The sequence below is a fragment of the Spea bombifrons genome, chromosome 6 (genome assembly GCF_027358695.1).
Source record: "Spea bombifrons isolate aSpeBom1 chromosome 6, aSpeBom1.2.pri, whole genome shotgun sequence".
Classification (NCBI taxonomy): domain Eukaryota; kingdom Metazoa; phylum Chordata; class Amphibia; order Anura; family Pelobatidae; genus Spea; species Spea bombifrons.
In genome coordinates, this window is record NC_071092.1 from 38,741,310 (window position 1) to 38,762,920 (window position 21,611).

The 21,611-nt window shown below is 39.3% G+C and overlaps 1 protein-coding gene and 1 non-coding gene across 3 annotated transcripts in view; both read left to right on the top strand.

The window, feature by feature from the left end:
* Nucleotides 1-19,703, top strand: part of COP1 (COP1 E3 ubiquitin ligase) — a 63,443-nt gene extending 43,740 nt beyond the window's left edge. For both annotated transcript variants that reach the window (XM_053468959.1, XM_053468961.1), the window contains exons 16-20: nucleotides 2,865-2,982; nucleotides 4,145-4,269; nucleotides 4,695-4,855; nucleotides 18,822-18,866; nucleotides 19,251-19,703. In XM_053468959.1, the coding sequence (XP_053324934.1) occupies nucleotides 2,865-2,982; nucleotides 4,145-4,269; nucleotides 4,695-4,855; nucleotides 18,822-18,866; nucleotides 19,251-19,268 (467 nt within the window). In that variant the 3' untranslated portion in view covers nucleotides 19,269-19,703. The remainder of the gene's footprint in view (nucleotides 1-2,864; nucleotides 2,983-4,144; nucleotides 4,270-4,694; nucleotides 4,856-18,821; nucleotides 18,867-19,250) is intronic.
* On the top strand, nucleotides 12,087-12,220 carry LOC128501074 (small Cajal body-specific RNA 3). The gene has a single exon (XR_008355013.1). It is a non-coding gene; the product is annotated as a small Cajal body-specific RNA 3 (non-coding RNA).
* Nucleotides 19,704-21,611: the final 1,908 nt, after the last annotated feature.

Genomic DNA, 21,611 nt, shown 5'->3' on the forward strand with positions numbered 1-21,611 from the left:
CGCAGTTCATGCCTAGATCACAACCAAACATTTACTGTTCTTTCGGTAACATTCAGTGAATGTTGCCGTTCAGATATACATCAAAATGTGTTTCTCAAGATAAAAACCTTCAAAAGAAAAAGGAATCGGCACGTCGTGTATTGCCTGCCTCTCGGTAAGAATGCCTAATCCACGCCAGCGCCCAGGTGTACCAAAAACCTTATTAAAACAAACAAAATGTGAGACCGGGGCAACCGAAGCCCAACTCGTGAAGCTCATTGCTAAACCTGGAAGCATGGATTAAAATAGAAGATATCACCCATCCCAGTAGTATAAAGAGATCGAAGATTATAGAGATAAAGATTATAAGATCACGGGAACAGCATCCTCTTCTCCTATACCAGTATGTCTGAAAATAAAAGGATTGACAAACACAAACCTAACAACATCAAAGCATGTTATTATTTTCACCCCCCCATTTTAAGAGCGCTACAAAATCAGCTGGCGCTTTATAAACAAAACGCAATAACGAGTCCTGTTTAAGTGATCCTTATCCGCGGAACAAGTGGAATGTTACCAGGGCGATATAATTATATTTTAACCACAAGAAATTCAGCATTAAATGCTGGCACTACCCATTATTTTAATGGCTACATCTGAGAAGCAAACAAATTATCATATTATCATAAGTCAGGCACGTTACCCCACAATGTTACCGGTAAGCCCTGCAGCTACCCATCCAACGGTTTGGTTTGTGTGTATATTTAGAGCATACAAGCCCTGAAAAAAAAAATTTTCATCATTTTGCTGTTTCAGTTACTGGGGCATACATTTCGTGGAATTATGTAATCTGATTTTTGTTTTAATTTAGAAACTCTCAATTTTGCCAACAACTTTACTGTAATTTGGGTGTTTAGAAAGAATTGGCCCTTTTACACCCCTACTGCAAAGCGTGAAATGGTTTAGAGCTAGGCCATAAATTGGTGTCCCTTGTCGTAACTCGCCTGTAACGTGTCCATCATCTGTACTGTGAGCGGGGTGAATATTGTATTCAGTATGTATGGAAACACCTTTTAATAGGTCCTAAACCAAAATGGTCGTCTTCATAATCTATAAATTCATGAAGCATTGACTAGGAGCACAACGCCCCCTTTGTGGTCCTGCAGAAGAGCGCTCTTGTGGCTGGTGATGAGAAGGCCACGTGGGCAACACATCTCCTGCAAGCCAAGCAGAAAGCAAGGAAGAGGCAAATGCGTATGGAGGGCTTCTGCATCAGCAAAAATATGGGACCGTTCAGCTACCATAAAATTACGTCTGATGACTGGAGTTTCCCTTTATACTAGAAGCAGCTGTTAGACAAACCCTGCGTGGCTACCTGTCAGTGGTATTCTTGCCCTGAAACCCCGTTGCCAGTTATTTTTCCCTAAATAGGATAAGTGACAGTCATATTTAAGCTCCTTTTATTATTCGTTTCCTAGCTTGTACTCCTTATTCTTTTCTTCGCTGCAAATCCAGATGGAGCTTTTTTTCCCTCTTTAATCTTCTTGCAAGGAAATCCATATGGCTGGGAAGCATAGCTGTCTCTTTAAAGGTACGCCAGCTGTTCCCTCTGCTTCCGCCATCTACGCTTACAGCAGCCGTCGGGTTTGGAGGAAGGGGGAATAAATACGCATAAAAGATTTCTTTTAGTTCATGTGGGAGGAAAACTGAGATCGTAACAAAGGAAAACAGAACTCGCGTGTTTTCCACACTCTGGGTTTGAACAACCAATTAATGATTAAGCTTCTAATTTTAGCCGGTCTAGGAACTGTGCCGAAAGCGATGCGTGTCCTGTAATCACTCTTGGCCACGTCATTATTTACATGGCTCCACTTGAGCATCAAGGTTACAATGTGGCTGGTCTTAACGCCTCATTTTTTGGAGTCTGAATTTAGCAGGACATGTTTAAAATGTATTTTATTTATTGCCAGTGGGAGCCCTGGAAGTTAATCTCGGTTCACCGGTGGGTAAAGATATTGCTTGGGTTATTCCAGGATATAAGCTGTGTTTGAGGGACCTACACAACGCAGCCCACTTTCTCTTGGTCGTTTTTTTTTGTTAAGTGGCATTCCCTAGTGAAAGAAGCTTGTGGCTCGGCTCGTACTGACTTTAATCTTGGCATTTGATCGTTGAGCGTTTTCTCTCTGCTGTGAAGAGGAAAAAAAAATCAATATTTATTTTAAATTTCGAGTGGTGTTTACTGCTTACGTGTAAGCTGCGCCGCTCATAAAAGGTGGTATTTAACTGGTTTTGCAGTACAGTGTATTTTTAACAAACATGCACAATGCAGTATTTCCACCGCTAGCTGAATAGATATTTTCAGTTGACTGACTCACATTTTTTATTTTAATTCATATTTTTTCCAAACCTTTTCATTATTAACCTTAGTTTAGAGCTTGCTGTAATGATATTTCTGTTTAGACTTGCACTGCCCGCAACATGAGCTGAGGTTGTTCTAAAAAATTAACAGCAGAGAACTCAAAGGATTTATCCCCATGTGGGGTTTTTAAACATGAAATATTGTAATTATTTTGCAAATGACTTGCGTGTTAATGACACACATGCACTCTGCTTTATAAAGGAGACCTAAGATAGTGTAATGTATCGGGAGAGTCTGAAAACCTTTTGTGTAGAACTTGAATCCATAAGTAGGGTAGACATGGCTCCTACAGAATACCTGCAGGTAGTTCTTTCTTGTTTAGTTTTATTTGGGGTTTTTTTAGGCTTTTGTTTTGGGAAATCAAGCTTACCCTTATATTTTGTATCCTTAATTGTGCATGGATTTGCCCAGTCTTGCAGTATACTTGAACATAATCAAGCGCAAGTTTTATCTATTTTATTTTCAGATCACTGTGTCCACTATTATGACCTTCGGAACACTAAACAGCCCATTATGGTGTTCAAAGGGCATCGGAAAGCTGTGTCCTACGCCAAGTTTGTGAACGGGGATGAAATAGTCTCTGCGTGAGTACCAAGAAAATAAATTCAGCATCTAATTAAGAATATCCATGTAAAACATTGATGTAAAAATATTCCAGAGCCGTGCAAGGATAAGCACCCGGTCCACTGTACAAAGTCCTATAACCATAAAGCTGGAAGATAAAGTCCCAGACAGGTTTTTGTTTAATGGAGCAATTATCTGCCTCTTACAAGCTGATGATTGTATGTTTGAGCTTTCTAAGGTAGCAGTTTAAGCACCAACATTTCCGGAAGAAAGGCAGGGTTTTCTCTGCAGGTCACGTTTTGCAGTGTTGTATTGCAACTTTAGCACCGTTCTAAGTAGGGGGAAAAAAACTTGCAAACCACATATAATGTAATTCATTTTGTATTCTTTACACTACTGTTGTATAGGGTTTTTTGGAAAATGGTTTAAAAGTTCACTGTCTTAATAAATCAGAAACAGCGGTTTTCCCATAAAATTCTTTCCTTTCTCTGACCCTGCAATTTCTACCATTTCAAGCATCCGGAGTTAACGTGGAGTGTCTGATAGGCTTTTCGTGTGATAGGTAAATCACCATGGATACTCGCAGAGACTTTAATAGCTTGGGCCAAGCAGCAGGAAACAACTGCTGTAAATAGCCCTAGAAAATAGTGAAAAATTATATAAACTTCCCTGTGTGTTTTGGGCAACGGAAGCTTTCATGTAATTGTTACCCCTTGAGCTGTGTTGCTCTAGGTGCAACTAATGCACTTATCTGCATTTTTAACAAGGCAGCCTAGTGTCCCTCACATATGCCTTAAAGATACATTCTCATGTGCCACATATTGGTGTGTATGTGTGTGTGTGTATGTATATAGATATAGATAGATATATATCCCATATCTTAGGCTTGCAGGAGATGTTTGGCCAAATACATCTGTGTACAGCTGTATCCATGTACAGAAAGCACTCCTATCAATTGCAAGCAGCCATTGAAATGTCGGATTGGGGCAAGTTTAAGAAATGCATTTTTTTTCTTCCCCATTGGTGACATTATGCTTTTTAAGTTCTCATGTGCCACAAATTAAGAATGGGAGCCTGATGAGCCTCATTAGAGTACCTTTTTCAACGACTGTGACCATAGGGGTTCTGTGACATTTGCAGGTGTATACTTTAGCTGCTTTTACACCTATTTTTTATTTTTAGGTCTACAGATAGTCAGCTGAAGCTGTGGAGTGTATCCAGGCCTCATTGCCTGCGTTCTTTCAAGGGACATATCAATGAAAAGAATTTTGTTGGCTTGGCATCTAACGGAGACTATATTGCCTGCGGTCAGTATATTTTATAAAGGTTTTGACGCTTAGTATTTGCAGACATTATTTTGTTTGTTTCTCCTCCTCTATTACCGGTTTATTTTCCACTCTTTACCTGGCAGTTGTAGTGTTTACCTTCAGTTTGGGTAAATGGAAATTATGACTTTATTTTAACGCACGCTTTTGAAGCCTGTTTTGGCTTACAACATCTTATACCCCATTTTGTCTTGCTCTATTTACATATATAAGTGCCGTACAAGCCTTTTCATCTGCGCATGAAGGATCATCATTTCTTAGCTCATTGAAACAAGTGGATTTTTTGTTCCAAGCATTTATTTAAGAATTTCCAACACATTAAGTACTGCTGTACCCCATGTTTACTATCATGACCCATGAATATCCTATCCAATTAAGATGCATATGATTCATTATTTGTTTCACAGGAAGTGAAAACAATTCCCTCTACCTGTACTACAAAGGACTTTCCAAGACCTTGCTGACTTTCAAGTTTGACACTGTTAAGAGTGTTCTTGACAAGGACCGTAAAGAAGATGACACCAATGAGTTTGTGAGTGCTGTGTGTTGGAGATCACTCCCTGATGGGGTAAGATTGCTTTTATCCTCTGTTTATGTGGATAGAATGTATGATAATGAGATTCCTTCTACTGTTCACCTTTGTTTTGATGATCCATTAGCTTAAAGTAAAACAATGGGGTTTTTTTAATTGGAAAATGTGTGTTTTTCGCATTCATATTCTTTTCTGTCATGTTGGCCTTCGGTGTAATATGTAAAGCTACTGATGTCAGCAGAAAAGTTCAGAAGGCAAGAAGTAAACAAATGAGTTGTTGGGTGTTAAAGCATGAACATTGGCTGTATTATCTTAACACACTATGGCACGTTTCTCAATTTTTGGACTAGTAGTCGCCCAAAGGCTGGTCCTACAGCTGTGCAGAATCTTTGTCACGAATGCCATCCCTGGAGCCGCATGATAGTTCTTGGAACAATACAATAGGTGTTCATGCACGGACGCAAGTATGATCCTGCATATTAATTCTCCCACCCTCATAATAGTTAGGAAGGAGCCGTGTAATTTGCCGGCTGCGTGTCTGAAAGAGTTCATTACTGCAGATAAGGCAATCGAGAGGGGAGGGAGAGAAAAAGCACCAGGAGTGCTGCAGAAGTAATCAGTGCTGGGATCAACCAGTATTCAGGTACAAAAAAAACCGAAGCGCAAGGTAGATTTGGTAAAGGTTAAAGTGTCTAGAGGCTGAGAGGGAGTCTGGGGCCGTTAATCGTAAGCAGACATTGTTTAATAAATTAAGCCTTTGAAAGTTCCACACTTTAATGGTCTGTTGCGTAAAGGGAGCACAAATTACATTTCAATTTTCAGGTTTCTGTAACATTTCATCATTTTGAGAAGCAGGTTTCTGGTTAAATGTGCTGCAATTATGTTTCCCGAATAGAAGGTGTGCATGTGCGCACCGCAATTACTACTCCATGTAATGGAATGAGTCCCGCTTCACTGACCTCTTGGTGTTCTTGCAGTATGAAATAACTTTGCATCCTGATGTCTTACATAGGGTAAAATGTATAGGTCCGCTATCGGATTTTATTTTTATGTAAATTGATTGGAGCAAAGTCTCTCCATTTTCAGCACCTGCCAGCTGACCTCTTCTATCCCTGCCTACACTATATCCCATGCTATTAAGTATTTTGTTGGCACTCTATAAACAACGGTATTCTGGTACTTTCTGGTATTTTGCATTTTATAGCTCAGCGGCCTAATCGGGTCACTTGTGCTTTACCGCAGGCCAGTTCATCCGATGCTCATGGCATAGTTAAGCAAATAAACCTCAGCAGATCTACCGTTTTTATACTCTTCTCTGCAGGTTTACTTTAATACAAAATACAAACTATTACCAAGTCTCTTTAACCCCTTCGCGACCTTTGCCGGTTCAGGACCGTCATGACAAGAAGGTCACTAAATGACCTTTGACGGTCCTGAACCGTCAAAAAGTTAAATAAGCTTAGAAAGTGATCAAGGATCACTTTCTTCGCTTAAACGGCCTTGCTGCAATGCCTCGATGTCGAGGCATTCAGCAAGGCCGAGATCGGCATCGGGGGCCATGTCTGGCCCCTCCCCGGGGCGTCAACAGCCGCCATACATTGTATGGCGGCGGACGCCCGTTTTAAAAGCGTTTAGGAGGCGATCAACGATCGCCTCCTAAACTTAAATGGTGTCGCTGGAATGCCTCGATCAGGAGGCATCCAGCGACACCAAACACTTACCTTTAGGTGGGCTGTGACCGCTCCGGAGAGCGGTCACAGCCGCAGCTGCCGGTGATCTTCGCCATCAAGTAAGATGGCGGCGGCCCGGGAAATAAAACAATAGAGACGAAAAAGTTCGCTAGAGGGTCTCCAGACCCTCTAGAGAACTGGCTCCACTTGCTGGTTGAATACAGGTACTGCATTCAACCATGCAAGTCAATGGAGCCCAGCTTTCTAATCACTATGTGATTAGTAAAATATTCAAAAAAAAAATAAAAAATAAAAAAATGGAAAAAAAAAATGTGCTAACATTTAAAAATAATTATGCAGTGATGTCACTAGATGAACCATCCAGTACCAGCACAATGTGTAAAAAAAAATATAAAAAAAGTATTAAAAAAAATAAAAAAATAAAGTTTATTATTTTGAGCAAGTGCTAAAATTTCTCAAAAATCTCAGAGTTAAAATAAAAGCACTTCAAATACCCAAGGGGTGTCTAATATATAAAAAATATGGCTGATGGGGTAAATTGGAGTGGCCTAGCTCACAGATAGGGCATAGGTACAGACTGACCAAAATGGAGAAAAAAAGCACACTTCCCAAATGTGGCATTTTAAATCTGAAACAACCCGACAAACCCATGCATGTCGGGTATCACTGCACTCAGGAGATGTTCCTGAACACATATTGGGGGGTTGTTTGACAGTGACATATACCAGAACCTGTATATCTATAACTAAAGTACAATTTGTGTGAAAAAAAATTACTATTACAAAGTTTGACAAAGTGTAGTTCTATAATTGGTGCATGGAAAGGGTTAAAATAACAGCATTCGGAATACCCTGGGGTGTCTAGTTTTCCAAAATATATGGTTTGAATGGGTTAAATTGAGTTAACCGGCTTCAAAGATATTCCAAAGAGGAGATGGAGGCAGAATGACCAAATGACCACCTGGATTACGCATGCCCCAAAAGTAGCCTTTTACCAGCCAAACAATCTGACAAACCCATGCATGTGGGGTATCGCTGTACTCAGGAGATGTTGCTGAACACACATTGGGGTGTTGTTTGATAGTGACATATACCAGAACCTGTATATCTATAACTAAAGTACAATTTGTGTGGAAATAAAAATAAAAAAAATTACTATTACAAAGTTTGACAAAGTGTAGTTGTATAATTGGTGCATGGAAAGGGTTAAAATAACAGCATTTGGAATACCCTGGGGTGTCTAGTTTTCAAAAATATATGGTTTGAATGGGTTAAATTGAGTTAACCAGCTTCAAAGATGTTCCAAAGAGGAGATGGAGGCAGACTGACCAGATTTGTTAAAAAAGATTTGGAAATCATAAAACGCTGCTTGTACTTATTGCCCTATAACGTACAAAAAACAGCAAAAAAACATAAAAACATTGGGTATCTCTAAACTCAGGACAAGTAGTAGAATCTATTTAGCTAGTTTTTTTACTTGCTTTTTTAGGTGAGTAAAAGATTTTTCAAATAAAAGTCATAAAATGTCTTTTTTTTCAATTTTTCACCATGTTTTTTTTATTTTTTTTTATAGTAAATAAGATGATACGATCAAAATAATGGTATCTGAAGAAAGCCCATCTTGTCCTGAAAAAAACAATATATAACTTATGTGGGTACACTAAATGGGTGAGGAGAAAATTACACCTGAACACAAGCACCACAAAAGTGTCAAAACAGCCTCGGTCCCACAGGGTAGAAAACGAAAAATGAGCCCGGTCCTTAAGGGGTTAATGCATATGCCAACAACCTTTTAGGCTTTATCTTCAGAAAAAAGTAAAAATAGACTCTAATATTAAAAAGTGTGAACGATGCAAAATGTTACATGAACAAAGAAATTCAGTAGTACTGGCCAATATGTTTCTAGTGCTGCATTTAGTTATTCAGCTTTAACTCGCTCATGACGCTCATAACTTTCGTAGGTTATTTGTATTGTGTCCATGGAACTTCTGATAAATATCCCTTGGTTTCTGTTTTTATTTGTGACTGTTATCTGTGCTTGGAAAGCATATTGCATTTGGCTGGGTTAGTATGTATCGTTATAGTAAACGAGCACTCATGAGCTGGCTATTGAAAGTTGGATGTCTGTACGGTAAGATTATAGCTTGGCCTTTTGTTTTTGCTGGACACTTAGTTACTGCGAGTTAGCCAACCTCCAACATCTACACCATGATCTACAGCCACCGAGCATTCCCTTTCAAACATATTACTGGCATACATGTAAGCAAATCAGAGGCACTGTGGTCAACAAGCATTGCATATATGTGCAACGGGGCTACCATTGATTGTTTTCTCTCAAGGCCCAGTTCTTAATCCATCTTCTGTTCATAGCAAATTCTTTCCATACTCTTCTATAACAGAAGAAAGTTATTTTGCCACATTGGTGTAAAATAGAGGACCATGTAAAACCGCCTTTTTTTTTCCAAACTTATTTTTACAGTAAATGCACAGTAACTCTCATAGACTACACACTTTTATTGTCGGAAATACTTTTACATGAAAATGTTAACTTACAAGATGTACAGATTTAATAGATTCTTGTTAACAAGCAGCCTATTCCCTGTAACACACAAGATGAAATGTGGAGAAATTGGTCAGATAACGCCGGTGCTTGATTTCTGTCACCTGGCATTTGATTGCTGAGTATCTCGGTTAAGCTAAGTAGGATGATGATTGCGTTCTAAGTGTTTCTGAGAAAACAAAACATTTAGCTGGTCACTATGCTGGCCCTTCGATGCTACCTACGTCCCATGTCTGAAATGTGATAGCCCTTTAACAGCGATTCACCAGAGGGTAACTGGTTCTAGACCACTTTAATGCCATGCTGTACTGATTCTGGCTACTAACCCTTTTTAACCATATATAAGACAGTGCAGTTGATATTAATCACACATTTAAAAGGATAAGATCTGATCCAAGTGTTCTATGTTGCTACTGAAGATTTAATCCCCTGCCCACTCCTCCTTTCTAGTCTGTGCACATGCTAGGCATAAGACTATTATAATTCTTTATCCCCTCTGAGCATCATCATAAGCTCTTCCTTTTAATCCCATGAAGGACCTGGTCAGTGACTGCATTTTGTGTAATTGGCAGGGACCTTTAAGTCATCTTAGATCTTATTTATCCCTCTATGTACTCATTCTCTCCTGCACTGCTGACATGGGAATGATGACTCCGAACTAGGTTTCATTAACTTCCATTCCATTAGCCTGTTGAAGGGGTTAATGCATCAGGCATTCACTACCCGCATCCTCTCATGGTTATTGAAGGTTGCGGAAGTGCTGTTGTCCATCTTTTTTATGGCTGACACCTGGAGAGTGTGATTAACAGCATCTCCAAGAGAGAGGTGGCAATTTATTTATCGGTATATTGCAAGACAACAGAGAAAGCAAAGGAGATACAATGTTAAAGATGTGCTTTGGCATGAAGGTGGCTGAGCAAGACTGGCTGCATTCTAACATTTGTGGTGCGAGCAGATATCCATCGCTGAGTGATGTGGGATGAAGCAAGGTAGAACTTCATGAAATAGCTTGGCAGAGAATGGGAAGAAGATGAAATGTTAAAGCTGTGACTTGGCAACATGGAAGGCTTTGAGATATCCTTCAGAACACATCCAAGTGAAAGGGGATATGAAATTAAGAATGTTCTCTGGCACGAAGAAAAACATTTAAGTGGCAGGAGAGCTCTTGGCACGTTGTAAAGAGATACAATGTTGTGCAAGTGTTTTGGCAGATTAGGGAGTGTAAAGAAAAAAACACACAAAGGAGTTCCTGCGTTATTTATGCTTTATTCCACGGTGTCCTGACATTAATGTGAAATAGTGGTGGTTCCTATACATGCTAGGGTATAATGCTGTAATGGGTTTGCATAGGGCCCCCGGTTTCTCTGCCTTGTGTTGCTGTAATCAACATGCCAGTGTTTATCGTTGGTTACTGCGATAGAGTAACATAGGGTACCGTCAGAGTAAATTAGTGCTAAATCTCTTGTATTCCTTTGTGCTCTTTTACTTATGTGCTTAGGAAGGCCACAAAAACTTCTGTATGGGAACATTGTGTGTTTTATTACCGTATTTGCTCGATTATAAGACGACCCCCCAAAATCAAAATATTAATTTAGGAAAAAAACAAAAAGCCTGAATATAAGATGACCCTATAGGAAAAAAAGTTTTACCAGTAAATATTAATTCATGTAAATATATTTTTTAAATTTCCTTTTATTTGCCAACCTGCCCCCCCCAGTTATGCCACTCTGCCCCCAGAAATGCTTTATACCCCCCCTATTTGCCACTCTGCCCCATGATATGCCTTATACCCCTATATGCCACTCTGGCATATAGGGGGTTAAAAGGCATATCATGGGGCTGAGTGGCATATAGGGGGTTAAAATGCATTTCTGGAGGTATATATGCATATCATGGGGCTGAGTGGCATATAGGGGGTTAAAATGCATTTCTGGAGGTCCAGCAATCACACTCCTATCAAGCCAAGGCAGCCAGTACATGCTGGAACCTGGGGATGATAGTAGTGGGATTACAGCCTCCCTATGCCATGCTACAACCCCCACCCCCTTACACATCCATGCTATCACACACAAACACACATTCACAAACATTTAAATACTCATTCATTCCATTAATCACACATACTTCACACATTAATCACACATACTTACCCAAAAACCCTCCCCCACCCCCTTACCTGAACTGCAGATCTCTCACTCGAAGACTTCTGCAGGGGACCGGCTGTACCAGCAACTTCTCTGGCCCGCCCCCAGAGGAGGGAGGGGGAGATAGAGTTCTGTGAGGAAGCTACAAGCTTCCTGTCCTCCTGCTTCTAACGGAAGAGACGCTGCTCACGACCGGTAAGCAGCATGGCCCCAGCCATTTTTTTGGGGTCTGATTAGAAGACGACCCCGATTATAAGACGAGGGGTATTTTTCAGAGCATTTGCTCTGGAAAAAACCTCGTCTTATAATCGAGCAAATACGGTAATTTCCTGTTTAATTGTACTGTAAAGTGCATTATACAATGTGTTAATGTAGCTTTTAAAACAAATTATGGAGACAATTTATAACTCCCATTTCTATATGTTGAGTTTTTCTTTGTAGATACAGTGATAGTAGAAGCATTATTAAACACTCATCTGCAGATACCAGACAAGCCAGGTTTGTTTTTCCCTCAAATCTTATGGTGCTGCCAGAAGGCTTGTTTTTTCCCTCAGAAATCTCTCGGCGCTGCCACAACCACACGGGATTCTGGGTAGGCACATGCAAATAAGGTCAACAATGAGGCAAAAGATCATTGTTGACCTTATTTGCATGCTCCTACCCAGAATCCCCTGTGGTTGTGGCAGCGCCGAGAGATTTCTGAGGGAAAAAACAAGCCTTCTGGATTGTTTGGTGTCTGTACATGAGATGAGTATAATTCTTCTACTACCCCCTTAATTTTAAGTGGAAGGGTTTTCAGTCACCTTTACTCACCATAACTGTAGTGATTGAGATACATTGAAGCACTTTAGCAGCAAACTGGAGATAGGTTAGTGTGGAAGCCTGAATCTGAGTGGGTGCAGTTCCAGTGTCTGCACGCAACAAGCAGTCTTCCTATAGTAATACTGGAGATCTCTGTCTGGCTCTGGAAAGGAAGCTCTGAGCCAGATCGTTCCTCTCTGTACACGCTCTTAATATGCACAGCCCGTGCCCTTACTGATATGTTTATGTAGTTAAAAAGAGCACCACAGATCAATGCACCAACAAGGCTGGGACATACGTTTTCGTGTATTAATGGGGCGTTACTAATTACTCGTTACATCATTTTCCCCTGTAAGTTTGTTGTAAATTTAACAGCCTGCAATACATTTTAGGTCGTCTCTCCTTATTCTATTTATCGACTAGTTTTACACCCCCCCCTGTTTATCTGATTTTCTCCCTGCCTCTTCTACTTCTCATTTCTCCCCTTTTTGTCTCTGTCCCTTTCTGGTTGTCCACATATTTCACCGTTGTCCCTTTAACCTCCTTTTTCCTGCACTCATCTGTAATCAGTTTGAGAATTCTGCTTTCATCCATGCCTTTCCCGTGCCTCGCCGCTGTCCTTTCATATCTAGCATCGCTCATACAAATCCACCTATGTTTGTGTTAAAGCAGATCTGTCGCTTTTCTGAAATCTCTAAACTTAATAAATGTATGTATCAGACTATATTAGACTATATTAGAAAAACACCTTTGTCTTCACAGAATATGCATGCTTATTCCTCTCTCCGTTAAGTTCTCATCCCGGTTAGGATGTTACTGGTTGTCGTCGATTGGCTCAAGGGAAGCTTTGTGCCGATGAAGGGGGCAATAGGGAACTTCAGGACAAGAAGAAATATATAATTATATAATATATGCTGGCCTTGCCGCTCAGACACAAATTTACCTTAAAAGTTAAACAATTTCAAATTATAGGTCATTTCAATGAATGAATTTGCTTTTGCTAAGTGCTGTGACAGCAACAGTTCCCCAGAGCTGTTCTGCTCCTTGGCTTAGCCCACAGGTCTTTAAGATTTATATACTGGTGAGCCGGGCCATCTTAATCATGTAATTTTAAGCCCCCGTGATCAACTTAATAGTCTGTAAAATTGCAATCTTGATAGAATCAGAGTGAGTAGCTTGCATTAAAACATGCCTCTTAAGAAAAGCAGATGATGCTATCTGGGATTTCATGCTTGTACATTGGATTTATTACAGACTGTAAGCATTTTCCTTGTATATTATTGGGGGTTATATTTAGCAAAACAAGTGTGTGCTTTGTTTCCATGTTTGTGTACAATAATGAGAACTCTGCTGTGTTTTAACTAGACGTCCATGGTGAAAGTTGAGCGAGACATGGCAGTGATGTGTTTTCAAGAGCTTTCAATTCTGGTCTATAGTGGTTACTTTATTTCTGTGAGTTTTAGCTCTGCTTTGATTCACGTAATGGTTGGTTTTATTTCAGTACACACAGCCTTGCTGAGGTTTATATTGTGTATATACTTCTCCTTCCTGCCCTTTTATGGCTTTCTGCATCTATAACTAAAATCAGAGCCGGATTTGGTGTCTCAAACCATCTTTTTAGAACTGGACAGGTTACCAGAATTGTTAAAATGTTTCTGTAACCTAAGATCAGAAAACCTACAGTTGAGCTGTGGAGGGAGGGTGGGTTGTGAGCATGTATGTAAGTGTTTGTGTGCATGGATGTGTAAATGTAGAGCTAGGGAGAAAAATAAATGGAGGAGATATGGGGACAAAGGGGAGAGGGAAAGTGAAATCAGAGGAGAGATGAAGAGAAATTAAGGTGATGAGATAAAAACAGGATATAATGGGAAAGGGGGAGATATAAAAGGGAGAGAAGGGATCAAGAAAGGGGGGAAATGTAAGGTAGAGAGGAGTGATAAAGAGAACAGATAAAAAAAGAGAGGGGGAGATAAAATGGGAGAGATAAAGAGAAAATAGAGTGAAAAGGAAAAAAGGTGAGTTAAAGATCAAAGGGAGAGCTGAGATAAAGAGAAATGGAAGAGGAGACCACTGTAGGTGCAATTGCTGTGCAGGGTAAGTCCTATGCATGCAATCTGAACCAATTCTGTGGCTGCAATCTTGGTGCTGGGGCAAGTCCTTATGTAGATATGGAGTTAAAATTGGATGTCAAAAGCAGATAGACTTAGTTGCTGGAAATGAAGAAATCAGAATTGATGGTATTTTGATAAGAAAGCAAGACTACTGAGCACAGTTCCACCAGGTAACAGACTTGCTAGTCTTAGCATCATCATGTTAAGTGGGTATCTGTGAATAAAACTCTTAGCTCACTGTGCCCATAGTATATTTACTGTTCAGATTGCCATGGGCTCTTTAAGCTCGAAAGGTATATTTCCCTCCAGGATGTCTCTTGGCACAAATGTCTTCTGCTCACAGAATGTGTACAAACCCATCAGGATTTTTGCCTCTTTAGAGAAGAACTATGCTGCACAGAGGGGGGGTGCCCACAGGAGAAGGGAAAAGCCATTACACACTCTGCTTGCGGAAGATATTACTGGCCCTGCTTTTCCATAGCTAAGTGGGTAGCTGTAACCCTTTCACTGCCCCAGTATCTTGTTACTGAAGCAAAGTGCTGATCTGTGGCTGTGCAGACGCTCGCCCCGCTGACTCCCTCCCTCTCCGGGTCTTGTGTCTCATGCACATGAGAACTCAAGGATTCAGCCAGTGTGTAATGAGAAATGGTGGGACTGTTCTACCATGTGACTCTAGCTCACTAGGACCTTTCATTAGAGTTGAGTTTGCAGGAGGATCTGTTTATTTTCTAAGGCTGTTTTCTCACTTTCTCTTTGAATAGTTTACAATTCAGTAATTGATTACAGGTAAAAATATGTAACATTTTATTAAATCCTCCATTGTGTGTAAACCTTGTGAGCAGCAATCTTAAGTTAGTCCTAGAGCTCACAGGATTCTTCTCAATTTTACCCTTTGATGCTGCCTGTCTTTAATGTCGTTGGAAGATTTCCAGAGGAATTTTTTTTTTTTTTTTATATATATATATATGCTGGTTTTGGCTTGCTGTGCCACACATCTCAGCCCTCCCAGTGTAAACTTTAATATAATTCCAGAGCATTTGCATGACAAGGCACAAGCTCTAAGCAGTTTTAATTTTATTGATCCTGAAAGACCACTTAACAAGGCCATCCGTGATCATCACTGCTCTTGCTCAGGATGGAAGACACTCATGGAATCTCTGTTTTTTAAAAATGAGACCCACCTTCGCTGTCTAGATTAGATTATTAATTGGCTTGGGGGTGCCAGGGTTGATCTCTGAAGCTTGCTGTATGTCTGTATTAACCAATTTACATCTCATTATCCCACTTATTATTCATAGTAGTTCAACTTTCGAGCGGAATTCCTTCTGAAGTAGAGCTCAATGTATCCCTTTTCAAGTCTAAAGACGATCGGCTTTGAATCTGTTAAAATATTACAGACAGGGCTATTGTAGCTCCTGGCGTGAATTTAGCAGCAGCAGCCGAGGTGTTGGATGGCTGCGAGCAAGGGGTTTTTAACGAATGCAGAGCTAACGTTAAAGACCAAGCTTTTCCCGATTCAGCAAAATTGTGTGTTAAGAGACATCACAGCTGAATTGTTGTAGAACACCCAAGGGGTGTCTACTTTCATGGGTGGTATCACTGTACTTAAGAGATGTTGCTGAACACGTATTGGGGTGTTGTTAGACAGTGACATAGCAGGAGCTGAAAATTCACACCTGAAGTACAATGTGTGTGGGGATAAAACACAAATTTTGACAATTTTGGTGTTAAAATTAGTGCATGGAAAGGGTTAAAATACTGCCATTTTTAAATTCAAAAATAAGATTTGATTGGGTAAATTGAACTGACCAGCTTCAAAGATGTCCCAAATAGGACATTGTGACAGATGGACCATATGTCAAAATTCCAAGTTAAAAAATGAGCACTTCCCAAAGGTGGCGTTTAACCTCCCAAACAACCCAACATACCCATCCATGGTTGTTATCTCTGTACTAGGGAGATGTTGCTGAACACATATTGTGGTGGTGGTCGACAGGAGCTATAAACTCATACCTGAAGTACAATTTGTGTGAACTTTTTTTTTTTTTTTTTTTTTTTTTTTTTTAATGACTACCACAAACTTTGGCAAAGGCTAGTGGTAGAATATTGTGCATGGAAATGGAAAATACCAGCATTTGAAGTACTCTGGGATGTCTAGTTTCTTTAAAAATATATGGTTTGATATACGTTGGTATACGTTGCACTGGCCGGCTTCAAAGATGTCCCAAATAGCACATGGGGGCAGAATGACACTGGAAAACATTGGGTATGTCTAAACTCAGGACAAATAGAATCTATTTAATAGTTTTTTCATTAGCTTTTGTAGATGAGTAAAAGATTTTTCAAGTACAAGGGAGAAGAGCTTTTTTTTTTCATATTTTATTTCTTTTATAGGAAATGAGAGATGATCAAAACAAATGGTATCTGAAGAAAGATACCTTGTCCTGGAAAAAAACAATATATAACTTGTGTGGCTACATTAAATGGGAGAGGTGAAAATTACAGCTGAATACGAGCACCGCAAAAGAGTTAAAACCTGGTCACGAAGGGTACAAAACAAAAACAGCCTGTTAAGGGGTTAAAAAAGCAGAGGACGCATATGAAATGGCTCTTATAAGCTACTTACTCCCACATGAATCACTACACATCCCCTGGACCTTCCATTCTGCCTGCGACAACATGCGACGTGCAATAGACAAAGTAATTCGCTACTCTACTGTGACTGCACGTAATAGGTCAGCACCGGTTGCTAAAACATGAGATTAAAAACTATTTAAATAACCTTAACAAAAATTGATGGTTAAGAGCAAAATGATTCAGCAGGCATAGTGTTAGGCTAGGACTCCAATTTACAGACATTTTTTATCATAATACATTTCGTAAAAGACATAATTCCAAAAAATGCGGATGTGCGCACAGAACACCTGGCTTCCATTAGCAAAGTCTGACGTTAAAATGTGTTGAGCAGTGATTTTCACCTGCTTGTTTCCCTTTCATAATCAATGTTTTTGCATCCAGCATCACTACATGTAGGACATTGTGTGAGCGCAACGTTAACTTGGCAAGATGTCTTGGATTCAAATGAAAGTGTGAGTGCTGGGTTTAACATTTCTCCGATGTTCTTGGGGGGGGAGATGTTGGCGATGCGCTCCTGTATTGGCCATAACCAGTTGGGATTGTGAATCACACATAGTAGCAACACGAAGAGCCGCTTTGCTATGACGCTTTGTCCTGCGTAGCTGCATGTGTTCTATGATTTACGAACCGAACATTCAAAAATGTCCATGAAAGGGAGAATAATCCTTCTCTAGCTACTGAAACTGAGCTTCAAAAAGGTCCTTGGTTAAACGATTTAAGGTCAAAATGAAACTGTATTTGCTTCTTCAAGATCATGGTAGCAAATGTTTCTGCTTTATAATTTTTGTAGAATGCCTTATAATTCCTCAAGAGCTAAATGGTTAACTGCAGCACCTCCTAACATATTGCCACTTAGTGTAGCCGTATAACATGTTAATTATTTCCCAGTAATTCAATCCATTAAAATACTCAACCTCCTTTTTTATTTATTTTTATTGGCGCGTTCGTTTTCAGCTTTCAATTTTATTTACAAGGCCACCACAATCACTTCGTCTGTACGCCTTTTACAACCAACCATCTGATGCGGCAAAATATTACACTAACAATAGAAACAATAATCTTTCACGATCAAGAGCGTGCCAAGGCTTCAGAACAGTTCCCATCAGTCGGAGGTGGGGGTTGTGAGCGTCCATAGACGAGCTTTGCTTACTGCAACATAAAACAGCTGACTTAATTCACCTCTAAAAAGGCTGTGTAGACCAAGCAGGTCCTTTAAAGGGTCTCGTCCAAGCACAAAAGAAGATGGGGTTATATCACTGTGTTTGATAAACGTCACTTTTATATTAATACATTTTGTCTTTAGTAATTCCTTCTCGGTGAGTGGGACTGCAGTGCAGCAGTGGATTTAATTACTCGATTTTTGTTAGAATCGAGAATCTATGATAGCGAATGGCAATCAAGTGTATTTACAACAACAAAAAAGCATTGTTCCCAGTCTTCTAAGAAAAAAGGAATTTCTCATTTTGTTGTTGCATTTTAGCGGCACTAATAAAGGAAAATTGAGCTGTATACCGTAGTTTTAAAGTGGCACCGGTGAGCACTAAACAAGGAAGAAGGGTTTCCGACTTTACGTGAATAGAATGTGAGCCTTTAAAATAAGCTGCCGTACGCGTGGCGACCAATAAGTGACCTGCCCAAACGGCTGATCTCTAGCTTAATGAAACTGTTTTGCTTGATGGGAGCACAGCTGTGTCCTTGGAGTCATGATGCTGGTCTATCTCTAGGTGACAAATGGTGGAGAAGTTACTTCTATGCCAAGGGAAATCTACTCATTAATAACACCCTTAAAATCCCTTTTATTATATGTTTATGAATTAAGTATCAATAACGATATGGCTGCCTGATAGGCACTACACTCAGTGTCTCGTATGTCAAAAAATGTTTCAAGGAATTAATGGAGCAAAATCCTGCTTATGGAAACGGCACTGTCAACAATTTTTTTTACATTCAACAAAAGTAATACTTACAAGTGTTTTGTTTTTTTTATTTAGGGACTGATTGAAGGGGAGATTTAGGTGACCTTTTAACATTTAAATGCCATTTCTGTTTTGTCTTTCAGGAATCCAACGTACTCATTGCTGCTAACAGCCAGGGCACAATCAAGGTAATTTTTATTTGTTTTTTTTCCTTTATGTGACGTATTCCTTATGCAGTGACTAATGCAAGATCATGAAATCGTACTGGCAGTATAAAAGGTATATCATTATCCCATCATCGATGAATGATTGTAACAAAAGCTTTTGCTAGTAAATCTAATTCTTGTAATTCTTGACTCAAACGGAAGGCTAGCATGCTCAATATTAATGGCGTCCATGTAGGATATTATCATTTATTTAGTGTTTCCTCACTTCCATGCTGGCAGAATGTCATATTGCACTGAACAGTTTCATTATTCGGCCAGAAGAATTCTCATACACCTACCCATGTGCCTGATTTTAATTTTTTGGCAGCGATGTTAATGCCTTTTTTTGTCATCGTCATCCCTTAGGTATTGGAGCTGGTCTGAAAACAGGATTCACAATTAAAGAATGAAGGGTCTCGCCATCCTTTCTGTTTGGGCAAGAGCTCCACCTGCATAAAACATTAAATTCGTCAGAGGATCTGGAAGTCTGTCTTCTGGGCTGTCATCAGCGGGGTTAGAGCTTGAGTGGGAATAAGCGGAGCGCATGATGTACTGTGGCCCTTGGAGGCATGCCATGCTCCTCAACGTCTCTTCCCCTCTACTGTGTACTCTCTTTTGGTGCTGCTTTTTACCTTGATACTGGGTGGAACTGTGTCTTGCTCATTGCGCACTGCAGTTCATACTGGCACTGAAAAACAAAATTATCTGAAGCATAGAGACTGCCTGTATTTTTAATATAGGGGAAGCTGAAATATTGAAACATGATAATTCAGAGATACAACTGAAACAATATTAAAATAAAGATAAAATATTTCTCAAGACACAGGTTGTTTGTGTGACATTGGGGGCAGTTACCTCCCTGAAATAGATCATACCATCGATTCAGCCCTGCAATGGATGAAGCGCCGTCTAATTAGTTGGCTCTGAGCTGCTATGAAAGGATGATGCTAAACTGCCTCATTTACATTTCATTCAATTGTAAATCCAGTAATAGTTTAATTTTGCAGGTCATTCTTGACGCACCACAAAAACCTGAAGCTGTTGCGTTACCTTTCGGAAAGCAGATGCGACACTTAATAACTGGAAGCATATATTTTTTTTTCTGTGTTTTTTTTTTTCTCCTACACAGTCCAATTTACATAATAAGAGGTAATTTGTCAATGTACCTATTATCTTCAAAATAGATGTAAGCTTTTTTTTCCCCCTTCTACAAAAATACAATTTTTTCTCTTTGGAAATCAAGCAAAACTTGGATTCTCTGAATGTTCTCATGCAGTTACCTATGCAAATGGAAAATGCTTTTAACACATTCCAATGTTTGGATATACAACTCATAATTTTAACACAAATAAATAAAAAAAAATATAAAAAAGGTGAACAAGAATGATTTGTCTGCCTTTTCTTTTTTTGTAAACTATACATGGGGCAAATATTTTGGAGATACTAGTTTGTGGCAATCTTGCATGTCCATGACACAATTAATCTGAGGCTACATGTAACCTTTTTTTTTTGCCTGTGCCATTAAAGGACATGTTTGATGGCATATATAATGGTTTGCCTAATGTTTTTTTGAAACTTGTATACATTTAACAGACTGCAGGGGGCAGCACTTCACATGTATTGGCTTGCAACATGTAAAATGCCCTGTCATGGGAAAAATGGCTGATGTGGCAACCCTAAATACATATATGCTGTAAGCATACTCAAAGGGTTATTTCCTAATCATATGTTAATTTGTAAATCACTGTTACTTTAGTTTTTCGTATATTAATAATGCCAGATTACAAATTTACATTAGGTTTTTCAGGCATTTTTTTTTCCTTTTCCTTCTGCAAAGTAATGTGCTTTTAGGAAAATTCTTCAATGTTAACACACGCCATGGGGGAATGGCATAACATTCTCATTATCTTATGCGAGGATGGAACCAAGAGAACTGACAACGTTGTTGTCTGAAATTAATCGGATAATGGTGGCCCTACCAGTCTGGCACAGATCTCACCATAAGATGAAAGCCTAAACTAAATGTTAAACAATTGCCAAAAAATATTGACAAATCTATAGATACATAATTTAAAGAAAGTCATGTACTTAAACCATCTTTCCCCTTTTTTAGCAATTGGGGTCCATCCAGCTGTGGAATTGTTTTGTGTATAGCTTTGTGTTACAGTATGTGTTTTGTCTTGTGGTGTGTGTTCCAGCCTTTGCTTGATGCTGCTCCTTTGCATGGATGGATACTTTTTGCCAGAATGAAGGCAACTATAAGATATGGGGGGGGGGATACTGTATACAGTGTAAATAAAATGTGTATTTTAATATACCCATTAAAATGATATGAAAATGGACATATGATTTTAATTAAGCAGACCTTAAAGAAAAAACAAAAGTTTGGGGTCACTTAACTGTTTTCATGGAAAACGGGGACATTTCCACCTGTAACATAATTGCAAAAGGGTTTTCTAATTATCAATTAGCTTTTTTAGTATAAACTTTGATTAGTGAATACAACAGCATTGGAACATAGAAGCAATGGGAGTGATAAGGGGCCTCTGTATGTCTATGAATTTATTCCATTAAAAATCAGCTGTTTCACCTGTAATAGTCATTTATAACATTACCAACGTCTACACGGTATTCCTGACCGTTTCATGTTATTTTAATACAGACAGAATTTGCTTTCCTTTTCTGAAGCACAAACAAGGCTGGATATCCAGCCTTCTAGAGCAAAAA